The sequence below is a fragment of the Enhydra lutris genome, unplaced genomic scaffold (assembly GCF_002288905.1).
Source record: "Enhydra lutris kenyoni isolate GAN:26980312 unplaced genomic scaffold, ASM228890v2 scaffoldscaffold21, whole genome shotgun sequence".
In the NCBI taxonomy this organism is placed as follows: domain Eukaryota; kingdom Metazoa; phylum Chordata; class Mammalia; order Carnivora; family Mustelidae; genus Enhydra; species Enhydra lutris.
In genome coordinates, this window is record NW_019154105.1 from 35,531,422 (window position 1) to 35,554,394 (window position 22,973).

Below are 22,973 nucleotides of genomic sequence, written 5' to 3' on the forward strand. Positions count from 1 at the left end.
AATATCCCAGCTGGCTTCTCTACAGAAATTGGCAAACTGATCCTAAATTCATACGGAACTGCGAAGAAGGAAAACAATCTTGAAAAAAGAACATAGTTGGAAGCTCATACTTCCCAATTCCAAAACTTACTACAAAGCTACAATAATCAAGGTAGTGTGATACTGGTATGATGACAGACATACAGATCAATGGAACAGAACTGACAGCCTAGCAATAAACAGTCAATTCATTTTCGACAAAGGTGCTAAGAAAATTCAGTGGGGCAAGAACAGTCTTTGCAATTAAGTAGTTCTGTGACAGCTGGATATCCACATGCAAAAAAATGAACTTGGACCCCTATCTCACACCCTATGCATGAATTAACTCAAAATGGAGCAAAGATCTAACTTACAAAGAAACGTAAGTACAATGTAAGTACTAAAATTACAAAATTTTAGAAGAAAACATAAAAACAAAACCCAAAAAATAACAAAATATACAACATAAAAAACAAAAAAATAACCTCATGACCTTGGATTAGGTAATGATTTCTTAACCAGGACACCTAAAGTACAAGCAACAAAAAAGATAAATTGTACATCATCAAAATTAAAACTTTGTACTTCAAATGAAAGACATCGAAAGAGTAACAAGACAACCCTTAGAATGGGAGAAAATTTTGCAAATCACATGTCTGATAAGGGACTTGTAACTAGAATATAAAATGAAATCCTATGACTCAAGAATAAACATTTTAAGGGGCACCTGGGTGGCTCAGTCAGCTGAGCATCAAACTCTCGGTTTAGGCTCAGGTCATGATCTCAGGGTCATGAGACAGACCCCACTCATGTAGGGCTCCACACTCAGTGGGGAATCTGCTTGAGATTCTTTCCCTCTGCCCCGCCCCTTTTTCCTGTTCACACACATACACACTCTCTTTCAAATAAATAAATAAATAAATCTTAAAAAAAAAAAACAAGAATAAAAAAACATTTCTTAATGGGCAAAGAATACAAATAGATATTTCCTCAAAGAAGACATTCAAATGACCAATAAGCACATGAAAAAGTGCTCACCATCACCAGTCATCAGGGAAGTGCAAATCAAAATGACAGTGAGATAACCACTTCTTTATTAACCGTTTATTTCCTGTTTCCTGATGCTTTGACATCTAGGTCCCTTGCTAACCCCTGGAGATAAAAGTATCCCCAGCCCTGGGGCTGGCTAATTCCTAGAGATAGCAAACAACTCATCTGCTAGCATACTTTACAGAAGTAAACCAATCTCAAGCCCATATTCCCAACCACTTCCTTTACGGGGTTCTCACCCTCAGGGCCATCATCCACGTTGCCTAATCACCTACACCAGAGAGGACAAAACCAGGGACGGTTCCGACGCTCCAGAGCCTGCCTCAACTGTTCAAACTGGCCAATCCTAAACGTGTTTGCTCTGCCTCACCCATTCCTCTCCACAGAAACCACAGAAAAGGCTCTTGCCCATGTTTCCCCTCTGCTCGGTCTCCTGACTCTGGTGTGTCTCCATGTGGCCCTGGGTGGCAAGCCATGTCTCCTGTTTCTAGAGATCTGTGAGTATAATAAACTTCTTCCCTCATGACATTGCCATGACTCAGTATCTTATCATACCTGATTAAAACAAATCCCAGGTACCCTTAAGACAACTTCACACCCACCAGGATGGCTATAATCAAAATGACAGATACTAACAAGTGTCAGAGACAATGTGGATAAATTACAATCCTCATACATTACTGGTGGGAACATAAAATGGTACAGCCACTTTGGAAAAAAGTTCAGCAGTTTCTCAAACGGTTAAAAATCTCTGCCCACATATTCAACATATTTACACCTAAAACCCACCATACCATCACCCCCTGCTATTCAATTAAGCCTCATACTCTACTGTATACAGAGAAAGTATCTATAAAGAAAAAGTTAAGACATTCAAGTGCTTGCCATACATAATGACACTGAAGAAAAAAACATAATCAGCTATAAATTCATTATTTTGAGCAAACAGATATCCTAAATCAAATATACTGCTGGTGGTTAAATTTCTAACGTAGGTAAAATGTTGAGACATAATCACTAAATTATATCAACAAACAATTACATTTCCATATACAATCATTTACCATTATAGTAAAAATAAATAACTCCATACCTTTTTTTCCTTAGACTTCTGTGTAGTATGAGAAGGGACATTCTCATTTTGGTGAACGAACTCTTGCGCTACAACTGTTTTTACAGGGTCTCCTTCAAGGACACAGTTTAGAAACTGAACTGTGTGTTCTAATGAATAACTGTAGAGAGTTACAAACATAATGTTAATTTAAAAAGCAAAAGTTATATGAAAACAGTAACACAAGCAAACCTTCAAACATTTTAGAAGAATACGGAAAATTGGTTTACTTCTTAGTTTTAAACATTGACACTATATGCTCATTACATATCTCAGAGACTCAAGAACGACCAGAAGGAAACTATTAAATAATAAGCTCTCAAAAACTAATTTTTGTAAATGAAGACCAAAAGGTAACATACTGATAATTAATTTTTCTGATTTTTTTTCCCAGGTAGATCATCCACAACAATCTTACTTTCATTTTATTACCTATACTTCTCAGGCCCCTTGTTGGGTTCACACATGGTTTCAGTTTCCTCCAAACATCAAACACAGACAATATATCTCCAAACTGACATTTTTATTGCATGAAATTTCACTTTTTACTTAAACCATAAGGTTCTAATCAAAGAAATTTTAAGTAGGGACACAGAAAGGAAAATATACTATCTTACCTCTCACCCCTAATTATTTAGGCATATTTCCATGGTGATTCTATATTTTATGTAATATCAAATTTTACAAATTGACATAGACTTGAAATACTCGTGTTCCAATTCCTAAAGAAACTCATTCCAAAGCAAATGATTTTATACTGCTATTATTTCAGGCTATTTATGCTTCTGATCGCTCCCAGTGACTACATAATGAAGAGCTGACCACAAAGGAGTATTTGTGAAATGTGCTAAACAGTGATCCAAAGTACTGTGATATTTTGCTATTCTTCTTGATGGAAAACCATTTTGGACTACCGGGTTAGCCCTCTGGTATGCTCCCCAAGGAGAGGTTCCTAGGGGCTGCAAGCTACCAGCAATTACCATCCTAAACAGCCCTTAGAATGGGAGAAAATTTTGCAAATCACATGTCTGATAAGGGACTTGCTTACTATGGGGCCTGAAGGTAATATCCACCAGTGGTGGTGGTAGAGTAGGATGGCCCTGGAAGATTACAGCACAGGCATATATGTAATCAGTAACTGAACCCACCTACCCTTCTAAAGGGTAAATGTGAAGCTACTGCTAACTGAAAAAATTATCCAGCTGCCAGCAAACAAATGGAAGCAACTGATCACCTACCCTGAAGGGCCTGACTGACCCCCATCACTCTGGGCATCACCAGAAAGGACTCACTCAGTCCCCCTTACCTTGCCCAGGGAACCAAAACTCTGGGTTATTTCACATCAGGCCATCTTTTATCAGCCCATAAAAGAGAGTTGCCATATGTCAGTTCACACTCTCCTCATCCCCGTCCCCTTGGGAGATTTTAACACATAACTCTAAGAAAACAGCCAGTTAGGGAGCAAAAATAAATAGGGAAGTTGTTTATTAGAATAATACCATTAAAAACCTGATTTAAGTGAATGTTTAGAACTCTACATACTTAAAAGAGAATATTCTTTTTCAAAAGCACCTTTCATGTAATACCTATAAAAACTGATCATGCATAAACCACAAAGAAAATCTTAAATTCTAAAAAGAACTCTTCAGGCCACATTCTTGTACCTCAGTACAACAAAACAAAATAAATAATAATCCTCACTCTACCTACCACCAAAGACATCAAACCATTTAGAAAATTAAACCCTCTTAAAAAAAAAATTAAAAACTTTAGGGGAAATGAAAAAATCAATCTGAATTAGAGATTATTTTAAAAATAATGAAAATGAGGGATGCCTGGATGGTTCAGTCAGTTAAATGTCTGTGTTCACTTCGGATCATGATCCCAGGGTCCTGGGATCAAGTCCCACACAGGGCTCCTAGCTCAGCAGCGATCTGCTTCTCCCTCTGCCTGCTGCTCCCCCTGCCTATGCTCTCTCTCTCTCTCTCTGACAAATAAGTAAATTTTTTTAATGGAAAAAATAAGGAAAATGAAAATATTATTTATCAAAATCAAAATATTATATATATATCAAAAACACTATACAAAGAAAAATTCATATCCTTAAATGTATTTTTTATTAAAGACTGAAAGGAAACAAACTAACCAGAGTTGAAAATGTATCAACAAATTTTAAGAAAAAGGAACTATCAAAAACAGAAAAGAATCACCAAAATTAAAAAACAAAAATAAATGATGTGAAAACACAGATCAATAAACCAAGAGCTTGTTCTTTAAAAGGGCCAATCTGATAAAGAGCAAAAACAACACAGAGAAAAAAAAAATCAGGAAAGGAAAAAGGGATACAACCAAATACAAAATGTTTTCAATTATCAAAGAATATTTATATAACTTAACAATAATAAACTCAAAAATTAAGGTAAAACTGATTTTCTAGCAGACAAACTACCAGAAAAGATTCATGAAAAAAGCAATCTGAATAAAGCAATAACCTTAAAAAGATAGTAAAGATTCTAAAGACCTTCTCTCTGAAAAGGCACAACTCCAGAACTTTCAAGGTACCAATTTTAAATTTTCTAGAGCATAGAGAAAAATGGCAGTCTTTCCAGATTATTTTATTAAGCCTAAAGCCAAATAAAACCCTGAAACCAAAATCTGACAAGGACAGCATAAGAACAGAAAATCACAGACCAATCTCATTTAATTACTGTTGTGAAATCTTGAAATTAATTCCTACACTGCATTTAGAGGAAAAAAAAAATCAGGGGTGCCTGGCTGGCACAGTGTTTAGAGCATGTAACCCTTTTTTTTTTTTTTTTTTAAGATTTTATCTATTTATTTGACAGAGAGATAGAGAACACAAGCAGGCAGAGCAGCACGCAGAGGGAAAGGGAGAATTAGGGTCCCTGCTGAGCAGGGAACCTGATGCAGGGCCTGGGATCATGACGTGAGCTGAATGCAGACGCTTGACCTACTGAGCCACCCAGGTGCACCAAGGGCATGTGACTCTTGTCTTGGGGTCAAGAGTTTGAGGCCCACATTGAGTATAAATATTACTTAAATAAACTTAGAAAAAAAGAAAAAGAAAAAAAATCAAAAACAAAAACAAAAATCTGAAGGTAAAATAGGTTTTATTCTAGAAACTCACTATTATGATTGAAATACACTAAAACTAAAGAAAAAAATCTGTATTAGATTCTCAAATGATTATAAAAAGGCATGTATTTAAAAAACCTCTTGGGGTCTGTGGGTGGCTCAGTAGGTTAACCGTCTGCCTTCGGCTCAGGTCATAATCCCAGGGTCCTAGGATTAAGCCCCGCATCAGGCTCCCTGCTCAGTGAGGAAGTCTGCCTCCCTCTCTCCATCTGCCTCTCCCCCTGCTCATGCTCTCTCTCACTCTCTAATAAATAAATAAAATCTTTTGAAAAAACAAAAACAAACAAAAAAAAACACCTCTTGCTAAAATACAAATGTAAGAAATACTAAGATTTAAATACATATTATTCAAACCAGAAGTATCCCTAACATGCCAAACATCAAATACACTGTAATACTATGATAATTAAAACAACATAGTGGAAACCCAGGACCAAAGAACTCAACAGAATTGAAAAGTCTTTAAAAGAAAATGTATATTTTGGAATATAGCAAATATTAGTGTTTATATTTTATATCAGTGGGTAAAGATGATCTATTCATCTCAATTAAGTTAAATCTCTACCTCATACCATACACATAAAATTTAGAAAATTTAAAACTCCTTGGGTAAATGGGAAATGCTAGGTATGTTAAAGCTTTTTAGCTATTAAAAATACTGAAGAGGAGTGCCTGGGTGGCTAAATGGTTAAGCGTCTGCCTCCAACTCAGGTCATGATCCCAGGGTCCTGGGATCGAGTCCCAAATTGAGCTCCCTCCTCATCAGTGGGTCTGCTTCTCCCTCTCCCTATGCCCACCCTCACTGGTGCTCTCTCCCCATCTCTCTTTGTATCAAATAAATAAATAATCAAAAAATAAAATAAAAAAATAAAAACACTTAAGGAATATTTTTATAATACTGTGGTAGGACAGACGTCCTAAAATGACATGAAACCAAAAAGGAAATGATTTTCTGATAAAACATATGAATTAAAATATGTATAGACCCAAAGAGACTATCCTAAGTTAAACGATAAGTATCAGGGTAGAAAAATAATTATAATCTATAGAAATAAAGATAACTACACATAACATATAGTGAGTTCTCACAAACATCAAAAGAAATACAAAGAACCAAACAGAAAACAGGCCAAAATTAATGACTAGAAAAATAAATTAATGAGGGGCGCCTGGGTGGCTCAGTGGGTTAAAGCCTCTGCCTTCGGCTCGGGTCATGATCTCAGGGTCCTGGGATCGAGCCCCACATCGGGCTCTCTGCTGAGCGGGGAGCCTGTTTCCTCCTCTCTCTCTCTCTGCCTGCCTCTCTGCCTGCTTGTGATTTCTCTCTGTGTGTGTCAAATAAATAAAATCTTTTTAAAAAATTAATTAATTAATTAATGAAAAAGGCTCAACCTTCCTAGTAATCAAGAAAATTAAAATTTAGGGCGCCTGGGTGGCTCAGTGGATTAAGTATCTGCCTTCAGCTCAGGTCACGATCCCAGGGTCCTGGGATCAAGTCCAGCACTGGGCTCCCTGCTCAGCAGGGAGTTGCTTCCCCCTCTGCCCTTCTCCCTGCTTGTGCTCACTCTCTCTCTCTCAAAAATTAATTAATTTTTTAAAAAGAAAATTTAAATTTAAACAACAATGAACTATTTTATCCACTAGAATGGCAAAAAATTTAAAGATTCTCAATATCCAGAATGGGTTACACTATCAGTACAAAAAGCCTCTATTAAAAAAAAAAAAGTTGACATTAGCTGTAAAAATTTTCAATGTGTACACTCTAAACCAGCAATTTCACTTTAGGAACTAGCATACAATAGCATTCATCCATGTGTGCAAAAATGTATGCTCAAGGAGGCTTCCTTGAACTGGTTTCCAATTTTTCTTGCAGTCAAAAAGGCCATAAAGAGGAGCATGTTCAAATTATAGTACTTCTGGGGGGAAAACATCCACCTATGAATGAAAACTGGGAATGTTTTTCACATGTCTTTTTTGTCTTTGTAAAAAAGAAAAGTTGGAAAGACTGAAAGAATACATTTTATATCTGGATTTTTATAAAGATGGCCATTAGAATGGAAAGTAAATAGATAAATCTTTAAAAAAAACACTTTAAGATTAGTATGGAATACTCTATGGACTTAAAGCAAATTACTAAGTATGGACTAGAAAAATAAATACCAACAAAACTACAAAAGAGTATATAAAGCAACCTATTTTTGGTGAAATATGTATTTTTACATAGACAAAAAAGCAAACAGATACACACGTAAGCACATACACATCAGTGGACCATGAACCACCTGTCAAAACCTGCTCACTTTCTGTATTATTTACATTGCACTTAAGTGGTTTATAATATGCCTATTATGATTTGTTATCAGAAAAATTAAAATGATATGTTTTCAATTACATCATAATAGAACCTACAGATAATCCTATCACTCACTTGTGGTCCTTGAAAATGTCCACCAGAAAATTTTGGTTAATGGCTGGAAAGATCTTAAAGAGCTGCTTCTCCTTTAGTTTAGTGGCACAATCTTTTTCAAACAGAAGTGCCTCCCTTTTCTAAAACAAACAAACGAGAGAGACAAAAGTCATCCTTCAGACGGAATTTATAAAACTAATTATGCTGATCCAAAAGCATGGTTATTTTGTTGCAAAAAGATCAGTCATTTAAAAGCAATCACAGACTTTCTTCACTGATTAAAGACTGAAATTAGTAATGTAAGTATTCTTGCATTATTTATTTATATCCCATTTTTTGCAAAGTATTTGAAGCTGTTCATTTATATACATACACAATCACACATATACATATATGTGTGCAAGTGTATATAAATATATACATACTCACATATACACACTCAGCACAGTCATATTATATTAAAAAAGATGAAGATACATATTCATACACACACATATATAAACAGGATATAAATAAATGAATAAGTCAGAGTAGAGGAAACAAAGGTAAGAATATAGGATAAAGCTAGCAAGTAAAATTAGTATATAAATGCATGCCATAAAATCCTGTACATTGCTAAAGGTGGGCCACAAATTCAGTTCTGAGCTTCTCAGTGGCCAAAGCAAAGGGGGAAACAAAGATTCTCAGTGTCCATAAAATAAAAACAAACCAGTTGCTCAGGAGAAGTACAGCTTTTTCTGGTACTGAGACCTGAGAGAAATTTCTCCCATGGGTCCTCATAAAAGGGACACTGTGTGATGCTGTGAACAACGTCCTCAAAAACATATTCTCCTCAATGGGCAGAAACTACAACGTACAAATAAGTTGCAAATTCAGGTTGATAGAAAATCTTAAAATTCACAATTTAAAAAATTTTCACAAACATATTTACTCCAAAATAACTGTATGAGAACTGTCACTGATTGTTATTTTTTTTCACAAGTCGTAAGTTGGATCTGTTTAAATTGCCAAACTTACCTAAAGAACTTACCTAAATAAAACGTGCTTTTTAAATTCTAATCTAGGATTATGGTAAACATTCTTAAAGTTGATTTCTAACTCTAAAACAATCTGTTGACACTGTGATGTAAGTACATAATATTTTTGTTTGCTATGAAGCTGCTAATGTTTGAAAAATAACTTCTTACAAAATTTCAAAGGTGACTCAAAAATATGAAAATTACAATAATCGAGGACAACCCTAGAACAGTTATTGCTTTTGAAGCCTAATGTATTTAGGTCATTTATAACACCAAACAACAATAAAAGAGGATCCACAATAGGTGACAATCTGACCAGAAAGAGAGACTAGTAGAGTTGAATACATCACACATCACAACAGTAATGGAAACAAGCCACCTCAAGAATTGAAAATATCTCATGTTTTATTTAAGATATACATTATAATCTGAACTTAATAAAAAATTCAGTGATCAGATTTACTAGCACTCTACCAGGTCATAGAGTTTCTAAACTACAAATTCTAAGGTCTCATGACTGAAACTCATGACCTTAATCATCTTATAATTATTCTACTCATATATCATGCCTAATGTTTTATTTTATATTCTTTGCTTAAAAAAATACAAAGTGTATTTCTCCTTTGGAGACAAAGAGTGAAAAGAAAGCACCAAGAAATTCTTTTACTGAGGTTCTACCTACAGAGAAGTCCTTGGGACAAAATAAGTACAGCTTCTATCACCCAACCCATAGAAAGATAAGCAAAAATCACTGAAAGAAAAAAAAATGCATTAAGTTGGGAAGGCAAAGATACTCATCTGTTCGCTATTATACTGAGAGATTAAAGGGCAGATTAGAACCACAAAGATAAGTTCCAGTAGTAAAAACTGGCATTTCAACAAAAGGTGTCACACTATTTGGGCCTAAGTTCTAAAATTTCCTTATTTCTTTAAGTAAATGCATTTCTCCAATTTATTACACATATAAATGAAGAGGATATGTGAACGCCACCACATTATAAGACCCTATCAAAGAGACTGTTCCTTAGGTTATGTAAACATGCAAAAATGGCAGCATATTTCCAACTAATTAACAAGATAACTGGGGAAAATAAATACGAAGGTGGAGGAATCCCATCATTCTTCTAAAGTCCCAAATCTATGTATTTCAGCCAAATGTAAAGATGCTCCTTTGAGTAGTCAAATGAGTAAGAAAGTAAAATGTTTAAGATCACCATCTAAAAATTACTTCTTTTCTTTGAGAATTGGACTAAATAACTTCTAGGGTCTTTCCCTTTTTGATTTCTGAAATTCTCTAATACTAATTTTCAGAATTTAAAAAAAGGCTAAGAAGAAATAGAAAAGAAACCAAATTCACTTATGGCTTCATAAAACTTGATATGGTGAATAAAAAACAAAAATAAAGTTCAAAATAAAGTTTCTATTGGAACTTGTTTGATTAAAAAGTTAGAAAAAGAAGAGTACTTAATTTTTGTTAAGTTTCTAGATTTTTCTCTAAAAAACTTTGTTTTAGGCCACCTGCATGGCTCAGTTGGTTAAGCATCTGACTCCTGATCTCAGCTCAGGTCTTGATCTCAGGGCCATGAGTTCAAGCCCCTGTCCCACCCCCCAGGTTCCACGCTGTGCATGGAACCTACCTTAAAAAAAAAAAAAAAAAATTATTTTGAGGTTGGAAACGTCATTAATAGCAAAACAGAAGACACTTCTTTTTACTAATTTATGAATAAAATTATCTTTAAATGAAAGATTTCTTTCACGTTTTTCAACAATTAAAAAATTATTTTAAAAAATTTAAAAATTATAGAAATAATTGCTAAAAGTCAAAAAATATATATGCAGCTCAATCACCTACAAAATTAAATCTAAAAAAATGGTTTAACACAGACTGGCTTATTGTTATAGAGTATCAACTAGTCTCCCAGAAGCAAAAAATTTCAGCTTCAAATTTCAAAACAGTTTCAATTTTAACATTAACTTCAATCAGGTTAAATACAGATTCCAGACTAGGAAATACAGAATCAAATGAAAATCACAAAGTAAACATATCATCAACCTAGAGTCAAGAGATAAAAGCTTAATAGTTACACTAACTCATACCAAATCGTGTTTTTCCTGTAAGGCAATCTCTTCTGACATTATTTCTCTGAGTGATACTTTTTTAGTTTGAGTGTTCCAATGATCCAATAAGGGTAGCATTTCAGGTGTTGCTAACGTCTTCAGTAATTTTTTGCCCATTCTCTGAGATGATTTTTGTTCAGGATTATCAAGACCAATATGCCCAACCAGGGAAGGATCTACAAAAGCAATATAAATAGAATCAGACCCTCAACAATAAACACACAATGCACTACTCATTCTGTTACAACTACCTCGGAAAGACCAAAGAAATGTGATTTTTTTTATTTCTAGCTTATAAATATAATTCTGAGGTTTCAAAATGTATCTTCACATAATTACAAGCAAGAAATATGTGTAAATGTAGGAATATTTCAAATGAGCAAGGATCTGGGTATCACTGTAAATCAACGCAATGGTCCCCACTCCTTTCTACACCGCAAGAGCACAGACAAACCGACGCACACACGCTGGTGAACAAAGGCAGCTGTGGCCAGGCGGAAGCCACCAGCCGGAGCAGCTCTGCATAGCTCTGCGCAGCTCTGCTCAGCCACTCCAAACACTGAAAGGACCAATATTTTGGCAAACCCATAAACCCATTAGAGGCACACAACACATACTGAACAAATGATATTCAACATAAGGAAGAAACTGAACATTCTAAGTTCACAGGAACAAGCTTTAAGTGTATACTATCTCAGCATCTCTAGAGGGTATCAGCACATTCTGACACACTCCTGTGCTTTCCCAGAGAGTGAAGACTGGAGATGCTGCCATCCACATAACTCTGATACCCTTTCAGTACCTCTAGCTCTCAAACAGCTCTAGTTCTCGAAGCTGCAATTATACCCAAAGAACCTTCAACCGGAGTCCCGGTGTGGCATGGGGGGATCTGAAGGCAACGTGCAAAACAGGAGACCTCTGTTAACAGCTCTGCCACCCTGTGCTAATCACTGAGGACAATGCTACCTAAAAAGTCTTTTAGAATCAAATATTTCAATTTGGCAGATGTTCCAAAAGCAGGCTGACTTTTGTGCTCTAACAAAATTAACATCAATACCCATTTTGAGTAACCAAGTAACAGCTGAATGATGCTCTCAATAAGACAAACGAACATTTTATCGCTCTCGAACCAGAACAGTTTTCTTTCGTTCAGAGCAAAATCTTAAACAGGAAACACCTTGCAGATACATAACCTAAGGCGTTCCACTGTACTCAGGAAAGTTAATCATAGGCACTTTTTAGTTCTTCTAGTTTTATTTTACATCAATATTAAATGTTAAATATTTTAAAAAGAACTTTTATTTGCAACTCAAAATGGTTGGGTAACATATTTTGTGGAAGTACATTTAATAATGAGGTAAAATTCATACACATATACTAAGTTTTGACATCATGACAAGAACATCAGAAGTAAAAAAATATGTGCTTTACCTTGCATCAACTTGCCACAGGATACCTCTTCTTGTCTTTGTCGCTCCTAAACACAAATGCAGGATGGGGGATTTGCAAAGGGAGGGTGCATTAGAAAATGAGATTATATTATTTTTCTCTAGAAATCATTTCTCCTTGTAAAACTATCAATCATCCTTGCTAAATCTAAGTGAAACAATAAAATAAGCAAGATTATGAAAATGACCATATCAATATATTTTTTCCACTTATAGAGCTCTGAGGCTGTTTTTCTTTAGACTGTTTTTGAAATTTAATCAACTAGCACTGCAAGTCTTTAGAGAATAAAAAACTATGACTTTTGTCTTAAAAAAAAAAAAAAAGCCAACAATTACATTGAGCTCCACCATTAGTTATGTAATTTGGCCAGTCTGGAAATATTCTAAAATATTGCGAAGACAAAAAAATATCACTAATCTTTTTACTGGAAAAAGTTCATTCTCTCTCAAAGTCAAAATTCAACAGAATTCTTTCATACAACAGATTTTATTAAGAGCAAAGGTGAAGACAAAAGGAGCTCTTCATAAAAAAAAAAAAAAAAGCCTACCAACCATTACAGATTCTTTCCATTTCTCATGAATCACTTTAGCCAGATTCAGATCTATATGAACCACACAATCCTCAACTGTTAGAGACCCTTGTGAGGGGGAGAAAAGAAAAGAAAATATAATCATTACTCATATGTTTTCAGAAAACATACTCAACCACCTTATGTATCATTAAAATTAATTTATATTAGTTACTAACCTATATTCCTAGTTCTAAATCTCTTGGAATATTTTTGTTTATGTACTATGTCACAGTTTTCACACTTCCTGGCAGGTGCAATTATAAAATACTTCATATATTTAAGTTATTCATGTCCATTAGTTTCCACTACTCAAGACTTTTCAAGAAGTGTGTTCTAGAAATTAATCTTGCCTTAAGTATCTCTGGAGTAGCACCAGAGATTCAAAAAGGTTCATCTGTGCAAATAAGTATGAGGTAAATACCACAGAAAATTCTCAACATATGAATGGGATGAACACAAACTCCATATAAATACTATTTCTTTAAATTACAGTTTTTAAAAATCCTCTACAAACAGATGTGTCAAAAATAAGGTAGGCAACACAAATTACTTCTATATTTCAATTAACATACAATTTTAAAATTAAGACAGAACCCTGAATCTGTATTCTAGTCACACAAAGACACACATATAGGTAATGTACTTTTTTCTTTACCTGAATCAATACCAACAGGGCCAAATAACTCATTGAGCTGAAAAGCCAACTCAGGCGGTAATGCCAATTCCAGACAGTCTATGGTCAGAGATTTGGGCATCACTGGCATGGGATTCAACGTCTCAGGTTTATCTTCTTCACTAATTCCAGCTGACAAAGTACTCTCAGCCATTAGAATTTTTTCCATTTCCTGTTCATCTTCATTCATAAATTCTTTGGTGTTTGGAAATCTCACACAATCCTTTGGAAAGTTTTCATTTTTCTTTATTTCAAGAGAGTCAGTAAAATCAACTTCTTCATTTAATTCAAGATTTGAAGTGCTCGGTACAGAGTTTAAAATATCAGACAAATTCAAAGAAGAATGTATACTGTCTCCAGTCTCTGTGACTTCTAGGTGCTTCTCCATTTCACTCACATCTTGAGCACCAGTAGCTTTGAGAGTACCTGGGAAAGACTGCTTCATGTTATATAGACATGGAAGTTCTGCCTGGCTACTGGGAAGTACTTCATTAGTACTCTTTACATCTAGAGTGGCATTCGGAAATAAACCTGTTATTAATCCAGGTTTTTCAGTAGTGATAGCTCTTATTTCTGCCTGCTCTGAATTTCCCTCTTCTGAATCACAGGAGGACTGTACGTTAGTGTTACTGTCAGCAGTGCCATGGCTAAATTCTGGCACAGAAGAATTAGAATCTTCTGAAGTTCCTCTTTGGCTAATAATTTCCTTCAAATTTAATCCCAGAGAAAATGGCCCAATTTGTGCTTCATCATATGATTTTTGGATATTCTCAAATTCAGTATCTTCACATAGTTTAGTCTCAGAATCCAACAAAAGGCTTGTGGCCCAAATAATATCTTTGTTACACCTCTCATATAAGTCTTTTAGGGCTTCTAATGAAAAGGATCCAAAGAGTTTACAAAGAATGTTAAGATTTTCAGATTCATCAGCACTGGTAAGCTCACTTTCTTCGACATACGTGCTTTTGTCATACATGACCCTATATGGAATTGTTTCTTGAACATCTAATTTTGTGTTGCTATTGAAAGCTTTTGGTTTAAACCCATCTAATCGTCCTGTTAACACTCTCACAGAATCTGAAACACTAATTTTATTCTTTTCTATTTTCCATAAGAGAGCAAAATCCCGTGGTTCAGTCTGAGTACACATGCCTTCTTCTATTCCAGGAACTCTTTTAGGTTTTCCTTCTGAAAATTCAGCTAAAGTTTGAGGTCCTACTACTCCAGGAATAGTTGGCCCACTATTGGTAAAAGTAAGAGACAATGTATGCTGTATGTGACTGTTTTTACTTGGACAAGTCTTACTCTCACACGTCATTTCATTGGGCAGCGTTTCAGAATTTCCTAGAGTGGAACTGCCCAGGGTTTTTAGCTCTTTAGGACTTGTGCCCCAACAACAGGTCTCATGGGCTGTGCAGAAGGATGTCTCATTCATACCGTCATTAGTTCCAAATTCTAGGTTGGGTTCCTTTAAACTATTCTTTGGCATTCTTGATCTGTGCTCTCTCTGAGCTAAGGAATCAGACGAAGGCCAGTCACCCACAATGGTGAAAGACTGTTTTTCAGTATTTTTATATCTATCATATTGATAGTTATTGGAAGATTCTGAAGCATCATCGTACTGTGACTTCCTGTCATCCTCTGTACTTTCGTGTGGAGATTCTCGTTGCTGGATATGATCCATATTCAGAGATAGGGTACTCTCCAATCCTCTGCGTGACTGAGGGCGATTATATTTTTTGTCACTTTGTATAGATGAAGTTTTTTCAGTTTTTCGGTTCCTTTTTGTCCTCTGACCAATAGTCTTATCAACTGGCCAGTCACCAACAAAATTTGACAGTTCATGTCTTGGGAACTTTTCCAAAGCTGACTTGCTTTTTTGTTTTCCGAAGGCTTTTTTCCTTACTGTGGCTCTTTCTTCCAATGTTTCACCAGGTGAAGATCTTTCATTATGAACCGGTATAGTATTTGAAAGATCATAGTCTTCTTGGTTATTTTCACCATAGCAAATACTTGACAACACTCTCTCTACAACACCAACTGCATCCACTTTACTGCACTCTTTTTCAGAAGCCAGTTCAACCTGTTCTTCTTTTTTACTTTTTTCTGTTGCTTGTTTGCTTTCAGAATCAGAAATATCCATGTCTGAAACTTCCTGAATGAAAGCACTCTGAATGTTAGGATTCATAGCATTTATTTCTTTTCTTCCTTTGTTTAAATCTGCATTAGAGAGAGATGTAACATTCTCGGGTAATATAGTTTCTTTGGTCACTTCAAGTTTCTTCTCTTCAGTCAATTCTAGATGCTTCAAAGATGAGGATAAAACATTTTCTTCTTTTTCAGAGGTAATATCTTCATTGTCTTTTGGGCTGCAAGATTTTTTTTTAAGTATTATAAGGAAGTCTCTTAATGTTGCCGTTAACATTATGATTTAAATCAAAGAAGCATTCAACTGAAAGATAAGGCACTTAACATTCATTCTAAAACTTCTATAAATAAACTACATTAAAATTATAAAAGCTCATCTTGATCCTTCCCTGTACATTATGAATACATCCCTTTATTGTAACCCTAACACCTAACACAATACTTGGCATATAGGAAGCACTCAAACTTTTTTGAATTAAATAGTAAACATGAGATTTTCAGTTAAGGTGTTCATATGCATTAAATATTAAAGTTATGATTCTAGGGGCGCCTGGGTGGCTCAGTGGGTTAAGCCTCTGCCTTGGGCTCAGGTCATGATCTCAGAGTCCTGGGATCGAGTCCCGTATTAGGCTCTCTGCTCAGCAGGGAGCCTGCTTCCTCCTCTCTACCTACTTGTGATCTTTGTCTGTCAAATAAATAAATAAATAAAAATATTTTAAAGTTACAATTCTAAATTTGTTCCCAGAAGAGGACACCACCTCCCTGGCTTTTTTCAGAACTATTTTAGCTTAATATATGTGAAAAGAAGTCTGCCTCTATAACACCTGTCATTTGCTAGAGGGTAATGCTTAAGCTTCATTTACAAAGGCACAAAGAGTCAACAGGATTTGCACAACTAAAAGAAATGAGAGAAAGGGAAGAGAGCTGTCATTTGAAATGTCACCTGTTAATTTTTTTTAAAACCATCCTCAATGTTAATTTCAGACTTAGAGCGCTTTTGCCTAATTATTACACTTTCAACTTCAGTGTTTTTTCCTTAGTCAATATATCAACTCATCTTCCCCTCTTTCTTTATTCCGGAGCTCTCAAAGTCCCAACTCTCCCATGTAGCCTTCCTAAAAGAAATCACATCTAACACTGAGTCTTCTATATGCCAGATGCTATTCTAAGTCTTCTTAAAGTATTCATAATCCTTATGAGATTCGCTTGAGCAAAGTGTTATTATTGCCATTTTAGAAATGAAGAGCTGAAGTATAGAGAGATTCTATAATTCTATAATTCTGTAAAACTCCCATGTCACTGCATATATAACTTCACTTCTCTTGCTGACCATACACAACTTGCTAACCATATACATCTTGCTTCAGGTAAGACTATATCTAAACCCTACAAATAATAAAAGTCTACTTATATTTTTAAAGTTGTTTGGCAGTGATTTCACAAGCTCCAACATTATTATTTTTATATTTCAAATTGAATTTGTGTATAGAGGGACTTTAACCTACCTAGTACTTCTGTCCTCACAAGAATAGGCACACAACTCAATACGTTCAATTTTCTCTGGAACTGAAGAATTCATGATTATTGGAACTGAAACAAAACGCTGATAATGGTCCAACATTCTTGATATTTTTTCTTTGCTTATACCATGAATATTACGCCTAAAATTTCCAGGGGACAAAAGGGTAGAAAGGATATTGGTAATTAAGGTTTTTTTTCAAAATTGGAACATAAAATGTCAAGAAAATCAGTATTATTTCTAATATATAAAAATATCTAAGCTAGTTTATTATGACACAATATAGACTGTTCAATTCTAATTTCATCTTATTCAGGATGTCTGAAATGACCATTTTTTAAATCACTGCATACAAACTTTTCTAAACATCATTTATCGATTTGGAAAAAGCCAGCAGATCCTAATAACTTTAAAAGAAGTTATTCTCAAGCTCTGCAAAAAAACATTTCATAACAATATGACCATCACTTCAAGACTAATTATTAACTAGGAGGTAAAAAAAATTCCACTATAGTCTTCTACTTATGCCACTATGGCAAGTTAGATGTCCAAAGGGCCCTCCTATTACAATAAAACTGGATCCCAAGTCAATTAAAGCACACATATATTTTAATACATTTTAAGTCCAAACAAAGAAAAAAATTCCTAGTATACCAAGTCTCTGGATGACCAAATATGAAATTTGTCATATTTGTGCTTTCACTCACGGTAGCTTATTTGTGTGTTTTTACGGACTCATGTTTAGTTGAACCTAATATATGAGAATCCTCAGGCCTTAAACTGGGGTGCTTTCTTTCAAGCAATATCTGGATTTGCATCTGCCAGGAGGCCGGATGAATATGCTTTAGTCCCTCAAGGATCCTGTCTTAATGAAAACATCTTAGTTGTAACATTCCTATCTTGGGTTGGACCCAAGGCTTAGTGTCTATCCCAGAGCTAATGTTAGTATTTGCCATCTGGGCAAATCTGGCTTTCATATTTACCTACCTCAATCTTGTCTGGTTTCAGATCACAGAGAAGCAAAGAGATAGAAAATATGAAAGAGAAGTTAAGAGTTATGACATAGAGGACAGAATAAAAAGGTAGTATACATCCAATCCAAGTCCCAGAAAGAGAGTACATGGGACAGAAGCAATTTAAAGAAAAATGGCTGAGGATTTTCCAGAACTGATCAAAGACATCACTGATGTCCCCTGATCTCAGAAGCCCAACAAATCCCAAACAAGACACATATTAAGAAATCCACTAGAAACATGGTACTGAAATTGTCGTTCACCAAAGATAAGGAGATGATATTAAAAGCAAGCAGAAATTAAAGGGAAAAAAATGAGTTATCTAAACCAAGTATTGGAATTACAGCTAACTTAACAAGAATAACAGAGGCCAAAAGAGAATGAAATGTTATCTTCAGTAACAGAAACTATCAATCTAGAATATACACACCCAAAGTATCTTATAAGAATGAAGGCAATAAAAGAATTTTCAGAATAAAAAAAAAAAAGAGTTTGACATGAAGCAGAACTATACTGTAAAGAAAATCCTAAAAGATGAATGTCAGACAGAAGGAAATCCCAGATGAATTATCTACGATGAAAGAAAAATTAAGCACAAACCAATAACTATATGAGTGAAAACACACACTGTCTATACATTCTGGACAATCATAATATATAAGTCAGAAGGGAGGTAAATATCAGAGTTAAAATGTTTGAAAGTCCTTATATTTGTGAGAAGGCAGGCTAAGAAAATGGCTTGACTTTAAAGTTTGCATGATCTAAGTTTTAATATAACGACTAAAAGGATAAAAATACTGTATATAATTTCTAAATTAAAAGGAAAAAATATGAAAATCTGCATTCAGTGAAAAAAATCCAAAATAAGGCATGATAAAAAGGGAGAAAAAATCAAATATATAATTTTCTGTGATAGGAGAAAAACAATCACAGGAAAGGTGAAATAAAGAGAAAGTACACAGAGTGAGATAGTAGGAAACAAGACTAATTATATGAATAACCAAAATAACCATAAAAGAATTAAGCTTAAGAATGAAAAGCCAAAGATGGACAGAGAAGATTTTTTAAAACCCAGTAATGGTTATAAGAGATACACCTAAATGTAAAGACACAGAAAAGTCAAAAGTAAAAGTATGGAAAAGTTGAAATAACACTCAAATCCTAAAAGGAAGCTGGTTCTATTAATATTAGACAAATTAGACTTCATAACAAAAATTAATATTAAGGGTAAAAGAAAATCACTTAACAAGGATAAAAGGTTCAATCAGACAGATATAAAAACTTTAAGCTTATAAGCACATCAAAAAATATCCTCAGAATACATAAAGTGAAAATAGGCAGATTTATAAGAAGAAACTGGAACATACTCAATACAATAAAGGGAGATTTCAACACATCCCTCTCATACCAATTTCCTCATTCCTCTCTTATACATTAATCCATCAAGCAAATTTTTTTTTAAAAGTAAAGCTAAAGAAGATATGAGCAACAGAATTGATTTAATAATATAACATACTATAACCAGTATACATTTTTATCAAGCAAACATGAAACATTAATAAAAAAACAGACAATGAGGGGCACCTGGGTGGCTCAGTGGGTTAAGCCTCTGCCTTTGGCTCAGGTCATGATCTCAGGGTCCTGCGATCGAGCCCCACATCAGGCTCTCTGCTCAGCAGGGAGCCTGCTTCCCCCTCTCTCTGCCTGCCTCTCTGCCTACTTGTGATCTCTCTCTCTCTCTCTGTCAAATAAATAAGATCTTAAAAGAAAAAAACAGACAATGAAGTGGGCCATAAAATGCATCATTTAAAATATCAGGGAATTAGTATCACACAAATGGCACAATCTTACCCACTACAACTAAGTTGAAAATGGATTTCTTAAACAAGAAATATAAAAACTATCTGTTCACAAACTTTAAAACATAATTTTAAATAACCCAAGGGTTAAGAAGTGAAGTTAATCATAATGCAAATTAGAGGATAAATGATAAAAAGAAAGTATTATATATTAATATTACATATTAAAATTCTAGGAGCATCTAATTTCCTAGGGAAATTTATAGCCTCAAATGCTCATATAAGAAAATAACCTAAACTTTCAGATGAATCCTTATAAAAATAATAAACAAAGCAAAATAGATTTTTTAAAAAGCAAAGAAGGTAGAATAAAAGAGAAGCAGAAATGAACTGAACATAAAACAAACTTAGAAAGATCAAACAAGCAAAGAGATGTTTACTTGAAAAGGCTAATAAAAAAATCTTGTATCTAGTGAGAATAATCAAGAAAAAAAGAAGGAAGATACATATAAACATATCCAGATTGAAAAGAGGAACTTAAGTATGGATGAAACAGATATAAATGGTAGGAGAATATTATAATTGTTTTAATAAAATCAATAAATTTGGAAACTTTGGTATAATGGACAAATTCCGACTGAAACTTCTCACAAAGAAAACAGCAGGTCCAGAAGTTTCATAAGTAAATTCTATCAAACATCCAAACTTACACAAACTCAGAAAAGAGAAAAAGAAGAAATACTTTCCAATTAATTTTATCAACCATGATACCAAAGCTAGGTAAGAAAGGGCAAGGAAGAAAAAAATTATTGATCAACCTTACTCTTTCATACAGATGCAAAAATCCTAAGCAAAATATTAGAAAACCAAATCTAGTAATGTACCAAAAACATGTAAAAAGGAATGAAGTACTGATACATGCTACAATACAGATGAACCTTGAAACATTATGCTAAGTGAAAGATGGCAGACACAAAAGGCCACAAACTGTATGATTCCACTTATATGCAATGTCTAGAATAGGCAATTTCAAAGACAGAAAAGCAAATTAGCAGTTGCCAAAGGAAAGGGAGAATTGGGAGTGACCAACAGCAGGTACAGGGTTTCTTTGGAGGTGATGGAAATGGGGGCTAATTAGATAGTGGTGATGGTTGCACGACATTAGGAATATACTAAAACTAGGTTGTCCTTTAGTTAGAAGTGAAATTAGTTAAAATGACCAAGAAAAAAATACCCTGACCAAAATCAAGTTAGGGTTCTCTCCAAGGGAATACAGAGCACAAAGCAAAATACAGTGTGTGTCCATGTCCTAAGTAACATTTTAACTTAAGTCAAACAATTAAATAAAAAAGTAAAACCTTTGGCAGAAGGGCAAGGAGGTGGGAGGGTAGTGCAATAACTGGAGAGCTAGACATGTGCTACCTTTTCCACCTATGCTTCCCTCACTTCCGTTCAGTATTTAAGTCACGAGGCAGCACAAAGACTTGTTCCTCCCAGCCCACGTCGCTCAGATATGCCAAACCCCAGGATCTAATTTCAGATATTGACATTATACTACTAATAAGTGGTAAAGTACTGACTATATAAGACAACTGGAATATTTGTTAATTAATTCAATCTTAGGAACAAAAAGATACAAACTTCATAAACTGAAAAAAGGTCTACAGGAAATACAAAATTTGTTATCAAAGCTGCAATCTAATCTGTTTTGTTTCATTCATTATTTATAGGGAGAAAAAAGTCTAGATGGACTTTCTAGCACAGCCATAAAATTAAAAACATGTTAAACTGTCTCTAAATTTTACCTTGCAAGTTCCTTTGGTTTGAACTTCCACCATGTATCCGGTTCCCGGAAGAGGACTTTATATTTATGTTTTTGAGACTACATACAAAAAAGACAAATGTATTTAAAAATACTACATCCATGAAATTAAATGCATTGTTTCCAAATTCACAGCATGTAAAAACTGAAAGAACCTAAAGGTTATGTAATTGTGATGAGTTTGTTAAACTGGCAAAAGGTACAATCTCTTTGACCCAGCAATTAATTTCTAGAAAGTTATGCTAATAAATTATGTAAGTGCAAAGACACACACATACACACACAAACACGCACATAGACACAAGCTATCCAGTTCACCATTATTTGTAGTAAAAAAAAAAAGAGGACCACACAGTGACTATTAATACACAACTGGATGAAGGTACAACCATACAATGAAAATACAGCAATTTAAAAAATGCTGTATGTGTTAATGAGAAAAGGTCCCAATACAAACTGTCAAGAAAGTAAGATACAGAATTTTCACTTGGGTAAAAAAGAATTATTCACATATTTTTATACACTTTCTTCTACAAAGATTCTCAAAAATATTACTAAAAGCATCTACCTCAAGGGAGTAGGAATTTTGGCATTCTTTTTTATAATTTCAGTATTTATCATACATGTATTACTTTTATAATTTTAAAACTATTTTAAGTAATACTTCATTCTATTTTTCAAAACTCTTAACATGGCTATAATCTAAAAGCCATGCCCTACACTTGTCCACTAGATCCATCTCCCTCTGCACCTCAAGGATAACTTGGGTTTAGCAATTCAACCCTCTCTCTGAGGTAGTGTTAATTTCCTCACCACCTTGAACCAGTCTCATCACATTCAGTTATTTCTCCCATGTTACTCTTAATCCCCTATCCCCTGCCAGCAATCTCCCCATTTTCCTGCTCCTCTTTGCAGGAAAATGCTCAAAATAATTATTACACTTTGTCTCCAATTCCTCTCCCCACATCTCTTAAACCCACTCCAACTGGGCTTGGCTACCCCCACTGAAACTGTCCATCAAGACCACAGATTACTTCCACACTGAGAAATGCTCCGATTAATTCTCAGTCCTCTCTTGACTTCCAGCAGCATTTGTCACA

At 34.6% G+C, this 22,973-nt stretch overlaps 1 protein-coding gene across 1 annotated transcript in view; it reads right to left on the reverse strand.

The window, feature by feature from the left end:
* The window catches only part of LOC111149006 (NEDD4 binding protein 2), a 78,788-nt gene that overhangs the window by 14,296 nt on the left and 41,519 nt on the right, over positions 1–22,973 (reverse strand). Inside the window, exons 7-14 of the mRNA XM_022505881.1 lie at positions 21,857–21,933; positions 17,226–17,381; positions 13,555–15,941; positions 12,880–12,965; positions 12,311–12,356; positions 10,859–11,055; positions 7,764–7,882; positions 2,162–2,300 (exon numbers count right to left, since the gene is read on the reverse strand). Of these exons, the coding sequence (XP_022361589.1) occupies positions 2,162–2,300; positions 7,764–7,882; positions 10,859–11,055; positions 12,311–12,356; positions 12,880–12,965; positions 13,555–15,941; positions 17,226–17,381; positions 21,857–21,933 (3,207 nt within the window). The remainder of the gene's footprint in view (positions 1–2,161; positions 2,301–7,763; positions 7,883–10,858; positions 11,056–12,310; positions 12,357–12,879; positions 12,966–13,554; positions 15,942–17,225; positions 17,382–21,856; positions 21,934–22,973) is intronic.